Consider the following 23390-nt stretch of genomic DNA (forward strand, 5'->3'; position numbering starts at 1 on the left):
GATCAGGGAGGCCTGCGCTGAGACACAAGGTTGTTTGATCAAAAACTGTGACATCAATTGCTTGAACTGAATTGTTAGTATTGTAGGAAGAAGGAGAAGAAATTGCAGGGAACCTGGCGGAGATTTTTGTAACTTGTTTGGCTGTGAGTGAGGGACCAGGAGACAGGAGAGCTGCCTTTTGTGTGGGTTAAATTAGAATATTCAAGAGAGGTTTGGATAAATACATGGATGGGAGGGGTATGGAGGGTTATGGTCCAGGTGTATATCAACAGGACTAGGCAGGGAATTACACACTAGTGAGCCTAACATCAGAGATGGGGAAACTCCAGGAGAAGATTCTGAGGGATGGGCTTTATGTGCTTTTGGAAAAGCTAGGGCTGATGAGGGATAATCAGTGTGGCTTTATGCGTGTGAAATTGTATCTCATTATTTTGATTTTGGAGGAAGTGACCGAGAGGATTGATAAGTGTTGACATTATTTTTGTGGACTTTGGTAAACCTTTGACAAAGCCTTGCATGGTGCGCTAGTCTGGAAGGTTAACTCAGGTGAAGGTGAGCTAGCCAATTTGATACACTATTGGCTTGGAAGTAGAAGTCAGAGGGTGGTAGTAGAGAATTATTTTCCAAACGGGAGCCTGTGACCAGTAAGGATTGGTTCACTGATGTTATGCATTTTTGTTGAGAACACAGGTGGACAATGTGGCAGTCTGCAGTCTACAGCAGGATCCAGATCAGCAGGGAAAATGGGCCAGGAATGGGAGATAGAATTTGAATAAGTGCAAAGAGGATCCTTTTTGGAAAGTGAAATCATAGCAGGGCTTGCACAGTGAATGGCAGGACCCTGGCGAGTGTTGTAGAACAGAGGTACCTAGGGTTACAGGTACAGAGTTCCTGAAAGTGGTTGACACGTGTGGTAGACAAGGTAGTCAAGAAAGCTTATGGCATACTTACCTGCGTTGGATGGGACATTGAGTACAAGAGTTGGGACGCCATGTTACAGCTGTACAACATCTTGGTAAGACTGCATCTGGAGTATTTGCATAGTTCTGGACATCATAGTATTGGAAGAATGTGAATGCGCTACAGTCTTGGGACACCTCAGCACAGAAACAGGCACATCCACTCTCTGATGAACCATTAATCTGCCTAGTCCCATCGACCTGCACCCAGACCACAGCCATTCATACCCCTCCCATTCATGTACTTATCCACATTTCTCTTAATTGTAGAAATCAAACTCGCAGCCACCACTTCCCTTGGCAGCTTGTTCCATGCTCTCACCACCTTCTGAGTGATGAAGCTTTCCCCTCTGATTCGCTTTAAATATTTCACCTTTCACCCTTAACCTATGAGCTCTAGTTGTAGCCTCACGCAACCCTAATGGAAACCGACTGCTTGCATTTATCCTATCTATATTCCTAATAATTTTATCAAATCTCCCTCAATGTTCTACACTCTAGGTCAACCCCCTTTTTACCAGACACCTCTAGAAACCCAGCTTGTTAGCACCTTGCTAACAGCCACAGGACTCAGTGGTGAGAAACCCACCTTTCACAAACTCCATATGTCTAGGGTCGGTATGACTTGGGTCCTACCAAACTGGGATGTTGGGATGTTTTGACTACCAAACTCCAATCTGATCAACTACTGTGAAACTACTGCCCACATGCAATTATGCATCAGCAAGAAATAACAGATCGTACACCTCATACATTTAAAAAGGTGTATTTATGAATGTCAACTTAATCAAACAGTTATTAAAGAAGAAAGAAAAACAAATAAAGGGGCCCATTATAATTAAACCAGTCAAACTTGCACAAAGTTGGAGCTCATAAAGCTGGATGTGTCTCTTACTCACGGTGCCAATTCCTATTCACCAGTCACCGGTAGAACTTCCCAACTTGGACTCCATCAAATTGCATATTCCAGTTGGATGGAATCCTACAGCTGGTTCTCTTGATCTCCTTCTTTCTCCATCTGCTACCGAAAAGACCTCGACCCCACCAGTGTCCGTCACAAACCTCTCCACCCAACATTATCTAGAACCTTCTCCCAATTCCACCATCCTGATTGGCTGACCCTACATTCCTAAGTTGAACATCACTACCCCTTGTCTTTAACTGAAACCCAAACACTATCAGTAGAACACACTGCTTCTACAGAAAACTATTAAATGAAATACACCCTATCCTCGTTATATGCGAGGGACACGTTCCTCGAAGTTGACGCATAATGTGAAATCGCATAATGTGAATAATTATTTAAATGGAGAAAATAGGGATGCGTTCCAAAGGGCTTCCTAAATATGTTTTATCTGTAATTTATTCATATTTTTATACCAATACGACACAAAAGCAGTACTACAAGACAACATTTATATTATATTTAATCATTTTAAGGTAATATTCAATGTAATAAATCATAGAAAGTTAACATCCGAGGGTGTACAGTACTCACCAACAGTGGCGGGTGTGTTCGCTCCGGGAGATGAGTGGTTGTTGTGGTGATGGGCAGCTTTACACAGATAAGGTGGATGGTTGTGGTCGTCAGGATCATATCAAGCACAGCAAGGAAGACTCACAGAACTCTTAGAACTGCTGGCAGCAGAAGATTACAGTGATTTGCATAAAATGGTGAGGGTTGTTTGCTTGGCAGCATTTTGTTTTAAATTTGCTTGTACGGAAGAAGGGTTGATGGCAGGGAATGACTGAAATGCTGACTCCGTTCTAAACTTGGGTTCATGTCCATCGCCATTAGTGCCAAGTGTTCCGACTTCCACCATTCCCTCACCGTTGGTAAACTCCCGGGATTTTCAAAATCGTCTGTTGCTTGCAGCATCTGAGAGATAGTTTGCCGTAAAAAAAACCGCACGCCTTGAATGTGGATTACACCCTGGTCGAGTGGTTGAATCAGCGATGTTGTGTTAAGCGGCAGGAAACACACTGTTATGTTAGGATGAACGCTGTCCAAATGTTTAGGGTGGGCTGGCACATTGTCAAGCAACAAAAGAACTTTAAAGGCAAGATTCTGTTCCTGGCAGTAGCGTCCCAGAGCTGTGTTACCTTCAGCTGATGCTGCGCTGTTTATAATTTCCAACTTTTTTTCAAGTGTTAAAGCGGTTCTCTGCCGCTCAGCTGACAGCCCAGGACATGACATCAGATGCTTAGGAGGCATGGTTAACTATTTCAAGCACAACTTCACTGCACCATAGGTAAAACAAACAAAAGTTTAAGATCGCACATCCACACCTTGCCAAAACCAATGCGAGAGTGGCGGGAGAGAGATAGTGACTTGTATTGGTGGGAAAGCGGCGCTTCTCGTCCCAACAGTGAGACTGTGAGGTGTGCGCATGACTTGTATTGGCGGGAAGGCAGTGCTCCTCGCATAACTGTGAATCCGCATAGTCTGAAGACGCATATAACGAGGATAGAGTGTACCCTACAACATTAGCAGTAAAATCTTAACCAGGGTGTTACGTAGGGAATAAAGTCCTAACTTTAATATCATTGACATACGTTGTGAAACTTGTTGCTTTGCGGCAGCAGTACATATAAGACCATAAGACAGAGTAGAAGAATTAGGTCGTTTGGCCTATCAAATCTGCTCCACCATTCAATCACAGCTGATCCTTTGTTCCCATCCTCAGCCCCGCTCCCCAGCCTTCTCCCTGTAACCTTTCATGCCGTGGCCAATCGAGAACCTATCAAACTCTGCCTTAAACACATCCAACAACCTGGCCTCCATACCTGCCTGTCATAACAAATTTCACAAGTTCACCATCTTCTGGCTAAAGAAATTTCTCTGCATCTCTATTTTAAATGGACACCCCTCTAACCTTCCCTTTTCCAATATTTTTATTAGTTTTACATATAGGAATACAGAGTACAAGGGAAAAAAATCAATATATTATAAATCACATATAAAAATTCCTTACCCTATATTCATACAGATTAATTAATTTGTAGCATTGAAATGTAGTAATTTTGTTATATATAAAAAAATCTAACCCACTACCAAGACCGAAGCTGATTAGTAAAGAAAAGAAGGGGAAAAAAAATTATTAGCCGTCATCTGTGCTTTAATAGCAAGTCAAAGGTTTTGAAAATAATTCAAAACAAGGTCCCTACAATGTTTGAAAGTCTTGACTAGATTCAGAGATTGAACATTGAATCTTCTCTAAATTTAAACATGACATCACATCACGTAACCATTGAACGTGAATAGGAGGGGCCACATCTTTCCATTTAAGCAAGAGTGTCCTTCTGGCCATAAGAGAAATAAAAGCCAAAATGTGCAAGTCAGGTGACTCCAAAATAATATCCTTTCCTCCCAACAATACCAAATAAAACGGTAAAAGGATTCGGCTTAAAGTTTACTTTGAAAAGTATTGAGAAAGTTTGAAATGCTTCTTTCCAATATTTTCCAAGACTCAGGCATGTCCAAAACATATGAATGAGTGAAGCTTCTCCATTATTACATTTATCACAATATGGAGATATAGCTAAATAAAAACGAGACAACTTATCCTTAGTCATATGGGCCCTATGGCCCACTTTAAATTGAAGGAGAGAGTGACGGGCACATAACGATGAAGTGTTGACCAATTTAAAACTTTGATTCCAAGTTTCCTCAGAAATTGAAGTCTATAAATCTTGTTCCTAAAGATTTTTAATTTTATCTAAAGGAACACTAACAGCATATTATAAATATTAGATATAGATCCATTATAAAAAGGTTTCAGATTAAAAATTACATCTAGTAGATTCTTATCAGGATGTTTATGAAATGTACTTATTTGAGACCGTAAAAAATCTCTTATTTGTAGGTATCGAGAAAAATGAGTTTCAAGTAAACTAAGTGTAGTTGACAGTTATTCAAATGAAAAGAGACTTCTCTCTACAAACAAGTCCTGAAAGCATTTAATACCTAATCTATCCCATTCTTTAAAAGCCACATCAATCATAGAGGGTTTAAAAAATAATTAGAAAAAATAGGACTCAAAAGAGAAAATTTCAATAAGCGAAAGTATTTTCGGAATTGTATCCAAATTCTCATAGTGTGTTTAACTACCAGATTATCAGTTAACTTACTCAGAGACAAAGGAAGTGAGGATCCAAGAAGAGAAATAATAGAAAATTTATTAACAGAGTTAGCTTCTTAAAAAAACCCACATTGGGCAATCCTCACGATTAATATAATAGGGGTGACCCGTTGGGGCACCCTTTGAGAGAAGGGTAGTGCAGTCTGATGTGACCAGAATGAACATCAAATTTTCTTGAATGCTATTGGTATTGCTTTGCTTTGGAAACTGAAGTAGAAAACCTCAGTTTATTAAAGAAGAACGACGTGTAGCAAAGCAAATATAGCTGTTCGTCATTTAACGAAGGACACTTTTGGTGGCATCACTTCTGGTTTATCTGCCACCCTTGTGCCTCTCGTTGTCATTCTGGAGATATGCAGCCTTTTCATCCCCCATCTCTTCAGCTCTTCTGCTTTTTGTTCTTTGTCTCTGATCCTGGAGACGTGCATGCCTCTCCTCCTCTGTCTCTTCTTCTTTCATCTTTTTTTGTCCTGACTCTTTGATCCTGGAGTCGTACGGCCCTGGCCTCATCCGATTCTTGTTCTCTCCCTCTCCTTGCCGCTTCCCGACGACATTTGGCATCATCCCTTGACCATAACGTCCCCCTTCCCTTTCCACGCGGCATAATTAGGCTGACCATTTTTTTTACCCTAATGCTGGATAGAAGATATGAAGCAGTAACACCAAAGGATGCTGATTATTCTTGATGATATGGTTGGCGCTTGCCTAAATGGATGTGATATAGTCACCACTGTCCTTTGACTGTAGCAAAGGGTTTTATGGGTGTCTTGAAGTACATCATTACAATAAGATTTAATTATCACTTATTGATGGGTGGCAGTTAGATCTGTCCCAATCCTGCACATGCTGATGTTGATTAGCAGAATGTGACCCCTCGAAATCCCTCCCCCTCCCTTCCCCCATCGCAGTATCCCTCCCCCTCCCCTCTCCATCCCAGTTTCACTCTGCCCTTCCCCCAGCTGCCTATCACCTCCCTCATGGTTCCGCCTCCTTCTACTCCCCATTGTGTTTTCCCCTATTCCATCTTCACCTTTCCTGCCCATCACCTCCCTGCTTCCCTTCCCCCACCCCTTTATCTTTCCCCTTACTGGTTCTTCACCTGGAACCTACCAGCCTTCTCCTTCCCACCCTCCCCCCACCTTCTTTATAGGGCCCCTGCCCCCTCCCTCTTCAGTCCTGACGAAGGGTTCTGGCCCGAAACGTTGACTGTTCTTTTCCACGGATGTTGCCCGACCTGCTGAGTTCCTCTAGCATGTTGTGAGTGTTGCTTTGACCCCAGCATCTACAGATTATTTCACGTCCTCGAAATAGAGCTGCCCTACCCTTTTGCTCCAGTAGGAGGCGCTGCTGAGGCTGGCCGTGTGCATGCGTCGGGCTGTCGCGTCCCGATTTCCATGATGGCCGATCGGATCTTGGGTGAAAGCCAGCCTGTTGATTTTTGGAGAATGAGCAATTTTATTCGAATATATAACCCTGAATGGACAGACAGAGCATGAGAGTTTTAGTATTATATAGATAACCAAAATGTAAGATTTCTTATATTAACTGCCCAATAATAAAATCTAAAGTTTGGTAAGGCTAATCCTCCATTCTTTTTATCTTTCTGAAGATGAATTTTATTTAATCTACAACACCTATTCTTCCATATATAAGAAGATATAATAGAGTCAAGAGAATCAAAGAAAGATTTAGGAATAAAAACAGTCAATGCCTGAAAAAGATACATAAATTTAGGTAATATATTCATTTTAACAGAGTTAATTCGGCCAATCAGCGATAACGAAAGAGGCAACGAATTTGATAGTATTCTTTTTATGTGATTCAATAGGGTAAGAACATTTTCTTTAAATGGACGCTTACAGTTTTTAGTAATTGTTACACCCAAGTAGGTAAATTGGTTTCTTACAATTTTAAAAGGAAGGTAGAATTTGTTGGTATCAAATTACTCAAAGGGAAAAGTTCATTTTTATGTAGGCTTAATGTATAATCTGAGAACTGGCTAAAGCAGGAGAGTAAAGAAAGCGCATGGGGTAACAAAGTCTCAACATTAGAAATAAATAGTAGCAGATCATCAGCGTACAGCGAGACTTTGTGAATAGTGCCTCTCCTTAAAATACTGGTGATATCATTAGATTTTTCGAAAGGCAATGGCTAGAGGTTCTAAGGCCAGATCAAAAAGCAAAGCGGTCAACGGACAGCCTTGTCTAGTGCCACGTTGAAGCTTAAATGGTTTGGAATTATGAGAATTTGTGATAACCCAAGCAGAAGGAGCTAAATAAAGTAATTTAATCCATTGAATGAAAACAGGTCCAAAATTGAATTTTTCTAAAGTTTTAAATAAATAATTTCATTCAACTCTATCGAAAGCTTTCTCAGCATTGAGGGATACCACACATTCCGATATCATGTTCGAAAGAGAATAGAGACTGACCCACAAAAACAGCCGGGAAATGACAAGATAGGGTCTCGCATTAAACAAATCCCCTAAACAATGGTGGTCTGGGATGAATTATGTATTCCCTCCCTCATTCCTTCGGTTGCTTAATGACAGGCTGAGAGCGCCCCCATCTCTGGATCAAACCTCGGACTATTCCTCCCACTCTAGGGTTTTAAAAGAAAGAAAGAAAGAGAATAAATAACATTTAATAACCAATGAATATTAAAGTGAGAATGTCGATTTTTGATAAATCCAGTTTGGTTATCGGAAATGACATGGTAAAATATTTTCAATCCTATGGGCCAAAGCGTTAGATAGGATCTTAGTATCAACATTAAGTAAAGAAATTGGTCTATAAAAGAGCATTCAGTTGGATCCTTATTCTTTTTAAGGATAAGTGAAATGGAAGCCTCATAAAAAGATTGAACACCCCTCTATCCTGAGGCTATGCCCTCTTGTCCCAGGCTCTACCATCATGGGAAACATCCTTTCCACATCTACTCTGTCAAGGCCTTTTAATATTTGAAAGGTTGCAATGAAATTGCCCTCCCCCAAATTCCAGCAAGTGTAGGCCCAGAGCCAACAAATGTTCCTCATATGATAACCCTTTCGTAACCAGAATCATCCTTGTGAATCTCTTCTGAACCCTCTACGATGCCAGCACATCTTTTCTTAAATAAGGAGCCCCAAACTGTTCACAGTTCTCAAGGTGAGGCCTTACCAGTGTCTTACAAAGCCTCAGCATCACATCCCTGCTCTTATATTCTAGACCTCTTGAAATGAATGCTAACGTTGTATTTGCCTTCCTCACCACCAACACAACCTGCAAATTAACCGTTAGGGTGTTCTGCACAAGAACTTCCAAGTTCCTTTGCATCTCAGATTTTGGATTTTCTCCCTGTTTAGAAAAGAGTCCGCACATTTATTTATACTACCAAAGTGCATGACCATACACTTTCCAACATTGTACATCATTTGCCACTCCCTTGCTCATTCTCCCAGTCTGTCTAAGTCCTTCACATACTACTTGTTTTCTCAACACTACCTGCCCCTCCACCAATCTTCATATCATCTGCAAACTTAGCCACAAAGCCATCTATTCCATCACCTAAGCCATTGATACAGCGTAAAAAAAGTGGTCCGACACCGACCTTGTGGAACACCACTAGTCACTGGCAGCCAACCAGATGAGGATCCTTTAATTCCCACTCACTGCTTCCTACCAATCAGCAATGCTCTAACCGTGCTAGTAACTTTCCTGTAATGCTGTGGGCTCTTAACTTGGTAAGCAGCCTCATGTGTGGCATTTTGTCAAAGGCCATATATACAACATCCACGGCATCCCCTTTATCTAACCTACTTGTAATCTCCTCAAAGAATTCCAACAGGTTAATTGGGCAAGATTTTCCCTTAAGGAAACCATGATGACTTTGTCCTCCCTTGTCCTGTGTCACCAGGTACTCCATAACCTCGTCCTAATGGCAAGATACTAAACGTTTTTTCAGTTATATAAAGAGTAAAAGGGAGGTGAGAGTATCTCATTGAAACCTATTGAATATTGAAAGGCCTAGATAGAGTGGATGCAGAGAGGATCCACTCTGTCTAGGCCTTTCCAATATTCAGTTGTATTTCCTATAGTCTAGGAACAGAGGACGCAGTGCCATAATAGGGGGGTGTGCATCTAGAACGGAGATGAGAAGGAATTTCTTTAGACAGAAGATGGTGAATCTGTGGAATTCGTTGCCACAGGCAGCTGTTGAGGCTAGGTAATTGGTTGTATTTAAGGCGGAAGTTGATAGATTCTTGACTGGTCACGGTGTCAGAAGTTACTGGGAGAAGTCAGGAGAATGGCATTAAGATGGAAATGGATCAGCCAAGGTGAAATGGCAACAGACATTTCTCGAGAAGAAGGATGCTTATGTGAGGATGTTGTTCTTGGACTACAGTTCAGCATTCAACACCATAATTGCACCTTGGCTTGACAGGAAGCTCAGAGACCTCAGCCTTGACCCTGCCTTGTGCAGCTGAGCTGGATCCTGGACTTCCTGTCAGGTTGCCGGCAGGTGGTAAGAGTGGCCTCCCTCCCTCCCTCACCTCCACTCCTTTGACTCTCAAAACAGGAGCCCCTCAGGACTGTGTACTAAATTCCCCTCCTTTTCTCCCTGTATACCCATGAATGTGTCGCCACCCACAGCTCTAATCTGCTAATTAAATTTGCCGACAACACTACATTGTTTGGGCTTATCTCAAACAATAATGAGGTGGCCTGCAGGGAAGAAGTCACCTCTCTGACACAGTGGTGGCAAGAAATCAACCTTTCCCCTCAATGTTGCAAAAACAAAGGAGCTGGTTGCGGACTACAGGAGGAATGGAGACGGGCTAACCCCTATTGACATCAATGGATCTGGGGTTGAGAGGGTGAACACCTTTAAATTCCTCGACATCCACATCACCGTGGACCTCCCATGGTCTGTACATGGCAGCTGTGCGGTTAAAAAGGGACAACAGCCCTTCTTTCACCACAGACGGTTGAGGAAGTTTGGTATGGGCCCCAAAATCCTAAGAACTTCCTACAGGGGCACAATTGAGAGCGTCCTCACTGACTGCATCAGTGCTTGGTATGGGAACTGTTCCTCCCTTAATTGCAGGACTCTGCAGAGAGTGGTGCGGACAGCCCAGCGCGTCGGTAGTTGTGAACTTCCCACTATTCAGGACACTTACAAAGACAGGTGGGTTAAAAAGGGCCCAAAGGATCACTGGGGACCCAAGCCATCCCAACCACAATCTATTCCAGCTGCTACCATCTGAGAAACGATACCGCAGCATAAAAGCCAGGACCAACAGGCTCCAGGACAGCTTCTTCCACCAGGCCATCAGACTGATTTGCGTGTATTTCTATGTTACATTGACTGTTCTATTTATTATAAATTATAAATTACTATGATTGCACATTGCACATTTAGAGGGAGATGTGACATAAAAGATTTTTACTCAGGTATGTGAAGGATGTAAGAAATAAGTAAATAAAGTCAATTCAATTCAATCTACTCTACTTGTAAACTCCTCAAAGAATTCCAACAGGTTTGTCAGGCAAGATTTTCCCTTCAGGAAACCATGCTATTCCAATACATAATAATAAAAACTGAGTTACCGTGAGTGTATGTGTATATGCAGTTGCAAGGAAAAGTTTGTGAACAATTGTGCAATTACCTGGTTTTCTGCATGAATCACTCATAAAATATGGTCTGATCTTCATCTAAGTCATAATAACAGAGAAGCGCAATCTGCCTAAACTAATAACGCACGAACAACTGTACTTTCATTGCCCTTATTGAACACATTGTTTAATCATTCACAGTCCAGGCTAGAAAAAAGTATGTGAACCCTTGTATTTAATAACAGGTAGAACCTCCTTTAGCAGCAATAAATTCCACCAAATGTTTCCTGGAGCTGCTGATCAGACTTGCACAATGTCAAGGAGGAATTTTAGACTATTCCACTATATAAAACTTTCATTCATCAATATTTCTGGATTACCTTGCATGAACAGCTCTTGTCAGGTCATGCCACAGCATCTCAATTGGGTTATGGTCTGGACTCTGACTTGGCCATTCCAAAACACGAACTTTCTTCTTTTTAAACCATTCAGAATCAGAATCAGGTTTATTATCACTGGCATGCGACTTGAAATTTGTTAACTTAGCAGCAGCAGTTCAGTGCAATACATAGTCTAGCAGAGAGAAAAAAAGTAATAATAAATCAAATAAAACATAATGATAATAAATAAACAAGTAAATCAATTATGTATATTGAATAGATTTTTAAAAATATGTAAAAACAGAAATACTGTATATTTTTTTAAAAGGTGAGGTTTCCAAAGCTTCAATGTCCATTTAGGAACTGGATGGCAGAGGAGAAGAAGCTGTTCCTGAATGGCTGAGTGTGTGCCTTCAGGCTCCTGTACCTGCTACCTGATGGTAACAGTGAGAAAAGGGCATGCCTTTGGTGCTAGAGGCCCTTACTAATGGACGCTGCCTTTCTGAGACACCGCTCCCTAAAGATATCCTGGGTACCTTGCAGGCTAGTGCCCAAGATGGAGCTGACTAGATTTACAACCTTCTGCAGCTTCTTTCAATCCTGGGCAGTAGCCCCTCCACACCAGACAGTGATGCAGCCTGTTAGAATGCTCTCCACAGTACAACTTTAGAAGTTTTTGAGAGTATTTGTTGACATGCCAAATCTCTTCAAACTCCTAATAAAGTATAGCCGCTGACTTGCCTTCTTTATAACTACATCGATATGTTGGGACTGGGTTAGATCCTCAGAGATCTCGACACCCAGGAACTTGAAGCTGCTCACTCTCTCCACTTCTGATCCCTCTATGAGGATTGTTATGTGTTCCTTCGTCTTACCCTTCCTGAAGTCCACAATCAGCTCTTTTGTCTTACTGACGTTGAGTGCCAGGTTGTTGCTGTGGCACCAGTCCACTAGTTGGCATATCTCACTCCTGTACGCCCTCTCGTCACCACCTGAGATTCTACCAACAATGGTTGTATCGTCAACAAATTTATAGATGGTATTTGAACTATGCATAGCCACATAGTCGTGTATATAGAGAGTAGAGCAGTGGGCTAAGCACACACCCCTGTGGTGCGCCAGCATTGATCGTCAGTGAGGAGGATATGTTATCACTAATCCACACAGACTGTGGTCTTCCGGCTAGGAAGTTGAGGATCCAATTGCAGAGGGAGGTACAGAGGCCCAGGTTCTGCAACTTCTCAATCAGGATTGTGGGAATGATGGTATTATAAATGCAGAGCTATTGTTGATGAACAACATCCTGACGTCAGTGTTTGTGTTTGTCTAGGTGGTATAATGCCATGTGGTGAACCGTTGAAATTGCGTCTGCCATTGACCTAATGTGGCGATAGGCAAATTGCAATGGGTCCAGGTCCTTGCTGAGGCAGGAGTTCAGTCTAGTCATAGCCAACCTCTCAAAGCACTTCATCACTGTCGATGTGAGTGCTACCTGGTGATAGTCATTAAGGCAGCCCACATTATTCTTCTTAGGCACTGGTATAATTGAATTGTTGCCTTTTTGAAGCAAATGGGAACTTCTGCCCATAGCAGTGAGAGGTTGAAAATGTCCTTGAATACACCCACTAGTTAGTTGGCAAAGGTTTTCAGAGCCTTACCAGGTACTCCATCAGGATCTTCTGCCTTGTGAGGGTTCACTCTCTTTACAGACAGCCTAACATCGGCCTCTGAGATGGAGATCACAGGGTCATCAGGTGCAGCAGGGAGCTACACAGCTATAGTTGTGTTCTCCCTTCCAAAGCGTGCATAGAAGGCATTGAGTTCATCTGGTAGTGAAGCATCGCTGCCATTCATGCTATTGGGTTTCACTTTGTAGGAAGTAATGTTTTGCAGACCCTTCCAGAGTTGCCATGCATCTGATATTGCCTCCAACCTTGTTCGAAATCATCTCTTTGCCCTCGAAATAGCCCTCAGCAAATCATACCTGGTTTTTCTGGTAGAGGCCTGGGTTGCCAGACTTGAATGCCAGAGATCTAGCCTTCAGCAGATGACGTACCTCCTGGTTCATCCACGGCTTTTGGTTTGGGAATGTACAGTAAGCCTTTGTGGGCGCACACTCATCCACACGGGTTTTAGTGAAGTCGGTAACAACTGCAGCATACTCATCCAGATTCAGAGCAATCCTGTTAGCGCTCCTGTGTTTCCCTTGTCCATACCTTCTTGGTCCTCACTACTGGTGCTGCAGTCTTCAGTCTCTGCCTATACTCAGGGAATAGAAGTACAGTTCGGTGATCAGACTTCCTGAAGTGAGGGCGTGGAATAGTACAGTGTAGGCATTCTTGATGGTGGTGAAGCAATGGTCCAGTGTGTTGTTTCCTCTTCTATTGCAAGTGATCTGGTAGTTGCTTAGTGGTTTTTTCAGACTGGCCTGGTTATTACTGGCCTGGTTAATGACTGAAGGTATTAGAGTGCGCTGTTTCATGCGTGTTGATCCCATTGCTCAGATCATCTGAAACCTGACTGACACTGGCCTGAGCTGGAATGTAAACTGCTACCAGAATGACCCCAGAGAACTCCTGGCGTAGGTGAAAAGGATGGCACTTTACTGCTAGATATTCCAGGTCTGATGAGCAGAATTGGGACAGCACTGATATATTTGTGCACCAAGAAGAGTTGATCATGAGGCATATTCCTCTGCTTTTGAGAGACTCTGCAGATCTATCCTGGCGGTGTATAGTAAACCCGTCGATCTGGATCGCTGCATCTGGTGCGGAAGGGGTTAACCAGGATTCCGTGAAACAAAAGACGCACGCAGTCCTAATGTCCCTGCACCCTGGCTCTGAGATCATCGATTTTATTCACGAGAAACTGCATGTGTGCCAGGAAGATAGTTGTTACAGGGAGTTTAAAACCCCGTTTCCTTTAACGCACTTGTAATCCTGATCTACGCCCGCACTTCCTCCGAGGTGTCCTCCGTGGGCACTTCTGACCACAAACAGTGGCAGTTTTAAGCAGTATTTAAACGCATTAAGACATCTTTGTTGACTGTACTGAAATCGGAAGCAGTTGTACTTTTTAGCTGTAACAGGCTGAAAGTGGAATATTTAATCATATCCATTGAGAGTACTGCTGCTACTCGAGTTGTGCGTAGGCGGCCCAGATTTAATCTTGTGGTTCAGATTATTGCCTTGTTGTATCATTCAACTTCTATTATGCTTCAGGTGATGGACCACTACCTTGACATTCTCCTGATTCTCTTGATACCGTTTTGAATTTATTGTTCCCTGAATGTTTGTACGCTGTCCAGACACTGAGTCAGCAAAGCAACTCCAAACCATGAAGCTTCTTCCCGCATGCTTTACAGTTGGGATGACGTTTTGGTGTTGGTGTGCAGTGCCTTTTTTCTTCCAAATATAGCAGTGTGCATTTCTGCCAAAAAGTTCAACTTTTGTCTCATCTGTCCACAGAACATTATCCCAGAAGCATTGTGGAATATCCAGGTGGCCTTTTGCAAGCTTGAGACTTGCAGCAATGTTTTTCTTTTCGGAGAGCAGTGGTTTCCTCCATGATATCCTTCCATGAACACCACCCTTGTTCAGTGTCTTTCTCATGAGCAGAGATTTTAGCAAGTTCTAGAGATTTCTGCAGGTCTTTTGCTATTACCCTTGGATTCTTTTTCACCTCCTTCAGCATTGCACGTTGTGCTCTTGGTGTGATCTTTGCAGAATGCCCACTCCCAGGGAGAGTAGCAACAGTACTGAGTTTCCTCCATTTGTAGACAATTTCTCTCACTGTGAACTGATGAACATTCAGGTATTTAGAAATGGTTTTGTAGCCTTGTCCAGCTTCATGCATCTCTACAATCCTTCTGTGGTCCTCTGAATGTTGTTTTGACAAGGCATGGTGGATAAACAGATCTTTATTGAGAAGAGCAGGCTCTGTCAGTAACTTTACTTTTTGTGTCTTCTTTATAGGGCAGGGCACCTCTAGAACCCACACCTCCAATCTCATCCCATTGATCGGAACACCTGACTCCAAATAGCTTCTGTAGAAGGCATTACCCCAGAAGCTCACATACTTTTTGGAACTTAGACTATGATTGTTTGAATGGTGTACTCAGTATTGATGAGAAGAAGTACAATTGTTTGTGTGTTATTAGTTTAGGCAGATTGTGTTTGTCTGTTATTGTGACTTAGATGAAAATCAGACCACTTTTTATGTGTAATTAATGCAGAAAACCAGGTAATTGCAAAGGGTTTACAAACCTTTTCTTGCAACTGTGTATATATGTTAAATAAGCAGTGCAAAAAAATGTAGTGAGGTAGTGTACATGGGTTTAATGTTCATTCAGAAATCTGATGGCAGAGGGAGATAGATAGATAGTGAGGTAGTGTACATGGGTTCAATGTCCGTTCAGAAATCTGATGGCAGAGGGAGACAGATAGTAGATAGTGAGGTAGTGTACATGGGTTCAATGTCCGTTCCGAAATCTGATGGCAGAGGGAGATAGATAGATAGTGAGGTAGTGTACATGGGTTCAATGTCCGTTCAGAAATCTGATGGCAGAGGGAGCCAGATAGTAGATAGTGAGGTAGTGTACATGGGTTCAATGTCCGTTCAGAAATCTGATGGCAGAGGGAGACAGATAGTAGATAGTGAGGTAGTGTACATGGGTTCAATGTCCGTTCAGAAATCTGATGGCAGAGGGAGCCAGATAGTAGATAGTGAGGTAGTGTACATGGGTTCAATGTCCGTTCAGAAATCTGATGGCAGAGGGAGATAGATAGATAGTGAGGTAGTGTACGTGGGTTCAATGTCCATTCAGAAATCTGATGGCAGAGGGGAAGAAGCTGTTCCTGAATCGATGAGTGTGTGTCTTCAAGCTCCTGTACCACCTCATTGATGGTAGCAATGACAAGAGGGCATGAACTGAGTGATGGTGGTCCTGAATGATGAATACCACGTTTTTGAGGCATCACTGCTTGAAGATGCCCTGGCTGTGGGGCGGCAATGGTGCAGCTGGTTGAGTTTACGACTTTCTGCAGCTAATGTCGATCCTGTGCAGTGCCCCCCGATTATCAGACGGTGGTGCAGCCAGTTAGGATGCTCTCCATGGTACATCTGTAGAAATTTGCAAGCGTCTTTGGTGACATACCAATTCTCCTCAAACTCCATATGAAATGTCCTGCCTTCTTTGTAACTGGATCAATATGTTGGGCCCAGGTTAGATCCACAGAGATGACACGCAGGAGCTTGATACTGCTCACCCTTTCTACATCTGATTCTTCAATGAGGGCTTTCCCTATAACTCTTGAAGTCCTAGCCACATCCTGGTAAATTTTCTCTGCACTCTTTCAGTCTTATTTACATATTTCCTGTAGGCAGGTGACCAAAGCTCTACACAATACTCCAAATTAGGTCTCACCTACATGTAGAGAGAGCTAGAGAGGGTGCAGGAAAGATTCACAGGATGTGGTCAGAACTGGAGGACTTGAGTTATAATGAGAAACTGTGTAGGCTTGGGTCTTTTTCCCTGTTTAGCAGGAAGTTGAGAGAAAGAGATTTTTAAAATTATAATGGACATACAGTAGCTAAGATCTTTTTTTTGGGTAAGCAGGTCTAAAGCTAAAGAGCATTGGTTTAAGGTGAGATGACGAAGGTTTAAGGGGACCTGAAGGATAAGATTTTCCGAAAGAGGGAGGTGGTTATAGAGAATGTGTTACCAGAGGAAGTTGAGGTGGGGACAATTACAATGTTGAAAGGATTTTTGACGGGTATATGAATAGAAAGGTTTATGGGTCAAATGAAGGTAAATGAGACTAGTTCTGGTTGACACCTTGGTTGACACAGACAAGTTGGGCTGTGCCTGTACACCTCCATGCATGCTGACAAAAGTTGAGCTTAATAATTGTACGACTTATGCAGGGCAATTAAAAGCCTCGGTGTCCCAGTACGGGGCCTGTCAGTGGCATCAACAGAGCTCCATGAAGATACGCTTCTCGCAGGTCGGCAGCGATTAATTAAAAAGACAGCTTCGTGGGCGTTTGTCCATTGTACAGGGCCTATCAGCGGTGTCAACAGAGCTCTGCAAACTAAATAAAAGTACAGAAGGGATAAGCGGAGCAGCCATTGTTGGCAGTAGGCCAGTGGCGAGAGTAGAAGCGACAGGCTTTGGATCAAAAGTGTTCCCAAAGGAGCAGAGGGTTTGTCTATGATGGAGTTTGTAGGAAAGTTGCGTGATGCGCTGGAGATTGCCTCGACTATGGAGCTTGAAATTGAGGGTGCATCATGCGATCGTCCCGAGGCCTTCTGGAGACAGAAGATAAGCCACGCTCGATTGTAATTAGATTCCTTCGATACAGTACCAAGGCGGAGATTCTACGAAGGGCCTGGGGGAAGAGGAGGGTGTTTTTGAAAGGGAAATTAATATATATCGATCAAGATTACCCTCCCCCCCGGCGGTCCTGCAGAAACGTAAGGAATACCCTGAAGTAAAGTGAATATAAAAGCGAGGAAAGATTAGATTCCAAACTCCGTACCCTGCTAAACAGAAAGTGTTTTATGAAAATGGGAGGCAATTGTATCAGACAGTGGAAGAGGCGACTACAGATATGAAGAACAGAGGGCTGCCCGTTAGCGTGGTCAAACCAAGGGAAAGCCTGGCTGAGCAGTTATCCCAATCTGCTTGGGAAATAGTAAGAGAACCGAGAAAGCAGGGAATGGGAGGAGGGCAAGAGAAGAATATCAGAAGGGACTCCTGAATAGGTACATGGAGTGTAGAAAAATAGAGGGCTATGTGTAGCCCCAGATAATTTCTAAACTAAGTACATGTTCAGCACAGCATTGCGAGCTGAAGGGCCTGTACTGTGCTGTAGGGTTTCTATGTTTCTATGAATTGATACATGCATATGGCATCCAATAACATGAGCTCTCATCTGGTGCACTGGCTTCTTGTCAAATACCATTTGGAAAACTAAATACATCAACAGGCTCTTCTCTCAATTCCACTCCTGTGTCCTCGAACAACTCACATTTGCTAAATATGATTTTCCCATATGTTGCCCTACAGCTTTCTCAGTGTCATTTCTATTTTGAAAGATTGACTATTATTTTTAAGATGCAAACCTAATAATCTGCTACGTTCTGTCTGTCTTCTTGGTAAAGGGAACCGCAATATGATGCTGAGGTTTTATAAGGCACTTGTGAGGCCTCACCTTGAATATTTTGAACAGTTTTGGGCTCCTGATCGAGGAAAAGATGTGCTGGCATTGGGGAGGGTCCAGAAGAGGTTCACAAGGATGATTCCAGGAATGAAAGGGTTATCATGCGAGGAACATTTGATGGCTCTGGGCCTGTACTTGCTGGAATTTAGAAGGATTGGCGGGGGGGGTGGGGGATCTCACTGAAACCTTTTGAATGTTGAAACGCCTAGACAGAGTAGATGTGGAAAGGATGTTTCCCATGGTGGGAGAGTCTGGAACAAGAGGTCACAGCCTCAGAATAGAGGGGCACCCTTTCAAAACAGAGATACGGAGAAATTTCTTTAGCCATAGGGTGGTGAATTTGTGGGATTTGTTGCCACATGCAGCTGTGGAGGCCAGGTCATTGGGTATATTTAAGGCAGAGATTGATAGGTTCTTGCTTGGACATGGCATCAAAGGTTATGGGGAGAAGGCCGGGAACCGTGGTTGAGGAGAAGTAAAAAGGATCGGCCATGATTGAATGCGGAGCAGACTCGATGGGCCAGATGGCCTAATTCTGCTCCCATGTCTTATGGTATTGTAGTGGCCTAGGTACTCAATCACAGTTGTCAATACTGAGATTGTGAATCTTTTATTATTCTTATCTTGAAAATGACATCATTTGCTCATTTTTGGAATTATTTCTTAGTGTCAGTTCTATGTAGCTATGTAAATACTGTAGAAATTGTTAGTTTTGAGACACATTCATGTCAAGTACATTTTGGCCCAATTAAGCAGCTGACCTATTTAGTTGAAATTACATGGAAATAGCTAAAAAGGTCTGAAGGCAAACTACCATTTAATGTGAGTAACAAATTAAGAATTTAAATGAAATACAGTACAAATTAGAACACTATTATTACTACTGTTGGTTGTCCATTGTATGTGACGATGAGAGGAAACCTGTGCAGAACAGTTTTTAAGGTGGAAAAGTTGTAGCACTGGGTCAGTTCCGCTCTCTCGACCTTGGAAGTCTGAGTCCGGTGAGACGACTAGTGTCACAATTTGGGGTCTCCTTTGGTTGCAGTGGACAGCCATGATTTCTTCTGTGCCTCGTCATGCCCTTTGCTGTCTGTGTAGCATTACAGAACTGCCTTCCCAGCTGTTGGATCTCACTGTAGCTCTCATCTGCCCATTCTGACTTTGCATGCTATGACAGACACGGCCCTTTTTCACTGGGGTATGAGAGCCACCCATTACCCTCACCTGGTTTAGCCTGCATGTCAACGTGGTGTACCGGGGTGTGGCTGCTGTCACATGCAAACAGCTACTTGGAGCCAAAGGTGAGACCTAAGTGTCTGGTGGGGACCAGAGGTAACATTCAAAATGACTGTCAATACCTTCAAGTTTTTCATAGTTCCTAACTTCATGAAGTAGTGAAATAGTTTCATTTTCACTCCCAGCTGTTTCTGGAATCTCCAAGTCTGAATGCTTGAAACTGTAGTGAGCAAAACCTATTTACTATTCTATTTACTTACTGCTTTTTTTTCAAGCTATCAGGGACAAAAATCACTGCTTTTGAACAAAAACATGTGCAACTAACGCTATTTAAAAGCTGTTCACTCTAAGTCAATGTAGTTTCTAATGGCCACACAGTGCATGTGAGTGAAAATAGTTAGAAACTGTTTGACAACAGTCTTCTGCCCCAATTAAATGGTGTAGTGTCCCAGATAAAACGGAGGGAATCCTGGCTCTTTTCTTGATTAGCTTTTTGTTCTTTAAGAGTTGTCCCAAATAAGCGGCTACCCTGATTAACCAAAGGCCCATTTAACTGGAATCCACTGTACACTGTATCTTTGGTGCATTTGGTGAGTTTAATTATGTTGTGCAGCTCTCAATCAGTTACTGAGATTGGCTGTAAAAAGCCTGAACACTGTCAGCTGCAGAACTGCATTTGAGCCCTCGCTGATCTTTCTCTAATGTGCATGGCACCTAGGGACCCATTTTTTAAAAAAGTAAACTGTGGGAAATTTAAATTTGTCCCAGCTTATTTTATTTCAGCTGAATGAGGATTGACCAATGCAGCACAGAATCAGACCCAGTGAGTCCACACTGATCCATCAGCCACCCATTTTCCTTGTTCTCTCAACAGTCTCAATTCCCCCCAAATTCTGGGCTTGAGTCATATGGACTTTCCTTGGCTGTTAATAACACATAATAAGCCAGAGGAGGTGGGGCAGTGAGCTCAATATCCGCCAGTAAAGAGGTGGTGCAGTATTTCACTCTAAAGTGAATTTGCTGAGACCCCAGCCATGACCATTAATGTTCTGCTGGTCTCTGTCTCCTGCCCAGTGATTGAGGAGCCCCTGTACCTACGGCGGCGTCGAATGCTCAGTACGGGTTTCATGTACAGTCCATGGAAATCGGCCTTCATGCGGCAGCACAAGATCGACACCAACTGGCGATCCGGAGAGATCAAACCTCCAAAGGTAAGCTGGTACAATACTGCTGCAGGTTTTCATAGGAAACTGCCTGGATGCACAAGGCAAGTCTTCTTAAACTAGCTTACTGTTCAGTTCAGAGCTGTTGAGAAAATTCCTCAGTGCGTGTTGAGTCCAGTGACTCACAGGATATCTTAGTGCAGTTTGGTACAGTTTGAATGGAAGAAGTTGTCCCCATCATCTGGGCTTCCAAATTACCCCAAGCGTGTTACCCCAGTAGAAAACATGCTAGCCAGACAGGGATCTGACTGTGGAGTTATTTTCTATTTCAGTACAGGTAGAAGTTTCTCTATTGATAAGTAAATTGGATTTCTAAAATCAGTGTCTGAGGTCGATGGTAATTCCCGTCAGGGCCAATTTCTAGGATTATTTTTTAATATAAAGAAGCGGTTAACTTTATCTGCTCCCAAAAATGTTTTCCCATCTACAGGTTACAGTATACTTCACATGATAATTCTATAGGGGGGGAGAGAGGAAGGAAGAGAGGGGGAGAGAGAGATATATGAAGGACAATAGCATCCTGCTCCCTACAGTATTCAGACAGAGGAATCTACAGGTGGAAGAAATGTTGCTTAAACCTGGAATTTGGGTACATTTTATGGGTGAGTTCTTTTCCTTCAGAAGTTGTAAATGGATCAGGTGCAGGACACCAGTATGAAATTAGGAGGGTAACAAATCAATAATTCCTGCTGATTTACTGTTCCTGCGTTTGGTGAATAGATTACTCCCTGTTTTTTTTTCAGGTGTTGAAAGGTCATGATGATCATGTCATCACCTGTCTGCAGTTCTCAGGAAATCGTATTCTGAGTGGCTCAGATGACAACACACTTAAAGTATGGTCTGCATTAACAGGCGAGGTATGTGTAATATTATCTTGTCTGTAGGATTATTTCTCACTGATGCTTGCCTCATAGTTGAAGCTGTTACCCTCATCTCTTCCTACTCGCCTGACTTCACTCGCATACGTTGGTGTGCTGGAGTGGGGCAAGTGGTTATCGAGACCAAATGTTAATCTACTTTCTGGGAACTGCAAGCTCATTCCAGTAGTGTACACTAATATTGTGGCATTTAATGCAGTCCTTACCTTCTGTTTAAGGCTGACCTTCAATGTTCAGGGCAGCAGGCAGCCATCCGAACTCTTGTTCCGAGTGGGCACCCATTTTAATTTCACTTCCCATTCCGATATGTCCATCCATGGCCTCCTCCACTGTTGGGATAAGGCCACACTTAGGTTGGAGGAACAGCACCTTATATTCTGTTTGGGTAGCCTCTAACCCGCATCAATTTCTCAAACTTCCAATAATGCCTCCCACACCCCCTCCCCCCAACTTTCCTCCATGGCCTTCTGTCCCTTTCACCAATCAACTTCCTAGCTCTTTGCTTCATCCCTTCCCCTCTAAGTTTCACCTAATGTTTATCTCTCCCCTCCCCCCCCCACCTTTCAAATCTATTCAGCTTTTTTTCTCCAGTCCTGTGAAGGGTTTCAGCCCGAAACGGTAACTATACTTTTTTCCATAGATGCTGCCTGGCTTGCTGAGTTCCTCTAACATTGTGTGTGCACATTGAAAGTGTGTTAGGGAAGAAGACAGAATAAGAAAGTGGGGGAGAGAAGGAGTGCAGGCTTAAATCAAAAGTTCAGGTGAGGGAGGAGGTTAGTGGTGGGGGAAGGAGGGGATGAGGTGAAAAGCTGGGTGGTGATCATTGGAAGAGGTAAAAGGCTGAAAAAGATGAAAACTGATTGGAGAGAGTGAACCATGGGAGAAAGGGAAGGAGGTGACAGGCGGGTGATGTTTCATTATACCACAACTCATAATCACTTTCTGTTGAAAAATTCTAATTCACTTTTTTTTGCCATGTTAGTATGCAAGTTGTCTATTTATTGCCTTACAGTGTGTGCAGACACTGGTTGGACACACGGGTGGAGTTTGGTCATCGCAGATGAGGGGGAGCATCGTCATTAGTGGTTCAACAGACCGTACCCTGAAAGTGTGGAATGCAGAAACGGGCGAGTGTATACACACGCTTTATGGCCATGCCTCCACTGTCCGGTGCATGCACCTCCACGGCAACAAGTAAGGCCTGTGACTGTGTGTGTGTGTGTGTGTGTGTGTGTGTGTGTGGTGTGTATGTGTTTGTTTGTGTATATAAAGCAATAATTTCAAACCTGCAGGTGGGTTAAGGGACAATATCAGCTCGCAAACTGAATCTTAAACCCTTTCATCTTGTCATTATTTTTCAGTGGTCCAATGTCCACTCTTGCCTCTTTTACTCTATATTTGAAAAAAAAACTTCTGGTAACCTCTCGTCTGCTTGGGTTTTAGCAAGGCATTTGACAAGGTCTTGCATGCGAGGTTAGTAAGAAGGTTCAGTCACTTAGCATTCAGGATGAGGTAGTGTATTGGATTAGACACTGGCTTTGTGGGAGAAGCCAGATAGTGGTAGTAGAGGGTTTCCTCTCTGACTGGAGGCCTGTGACCAGTGGAGTACATCAGGAATCGGTGCTGGGTCCGTTGTTGTTTGTCATCTATATCAATGATCTGTGGTTAACTGGATCAGCACATTTGCAGCTGATACCAATATTGGGGGTGGACAGTGAAGAAGGCTATCAGAGCTTGCAGAGGGATCTGCATGCG

General features: G+C 42.9%; 1 protein-coding gene across 2 annotated transcripts in view; it reads left to right on the plus strand.

The window, feature by feature from the left end:
- The window catches only part of LOC134349853 (F-box/WD repeat-containing protein 7-like), a 239931-nt gene that overhangs the window by 196352 nt on the left and 20189 nt on the right, over positions 1-23390 (plus strand). For both annotated transcript variants that reach the window (XM_063054804.1, XM_063054805.1), the window contains 3 exons: positions 20609-20745; positions 21501-21614; positions 22648-22829. In XM_063054804.1, the coding sequence (XP_062910874.1) occupies positions 20609-20745; positions 21501-21614; positions 22648-22829 (433 nt within the window). The remainder of the gene's footprint in view (positions 1-20608; positions 20746-21500; positions 21615-22647; positions 22830-23390) is intronic.

This window comes from Mobula hypostoma, chromosome 7, assembly GCF_963921235.1.
Source record: "Mobula hypostoma chromosome 7, sMobHyp1.1, whole genome shotgun sequence".
NCBI classification, from domain to species: Eukaryota; Metazoa; Chordata; class Chondrichthyes; order Myliobatiformes; family Myliobatidae; genus Mobula; species Mobula hypostoma.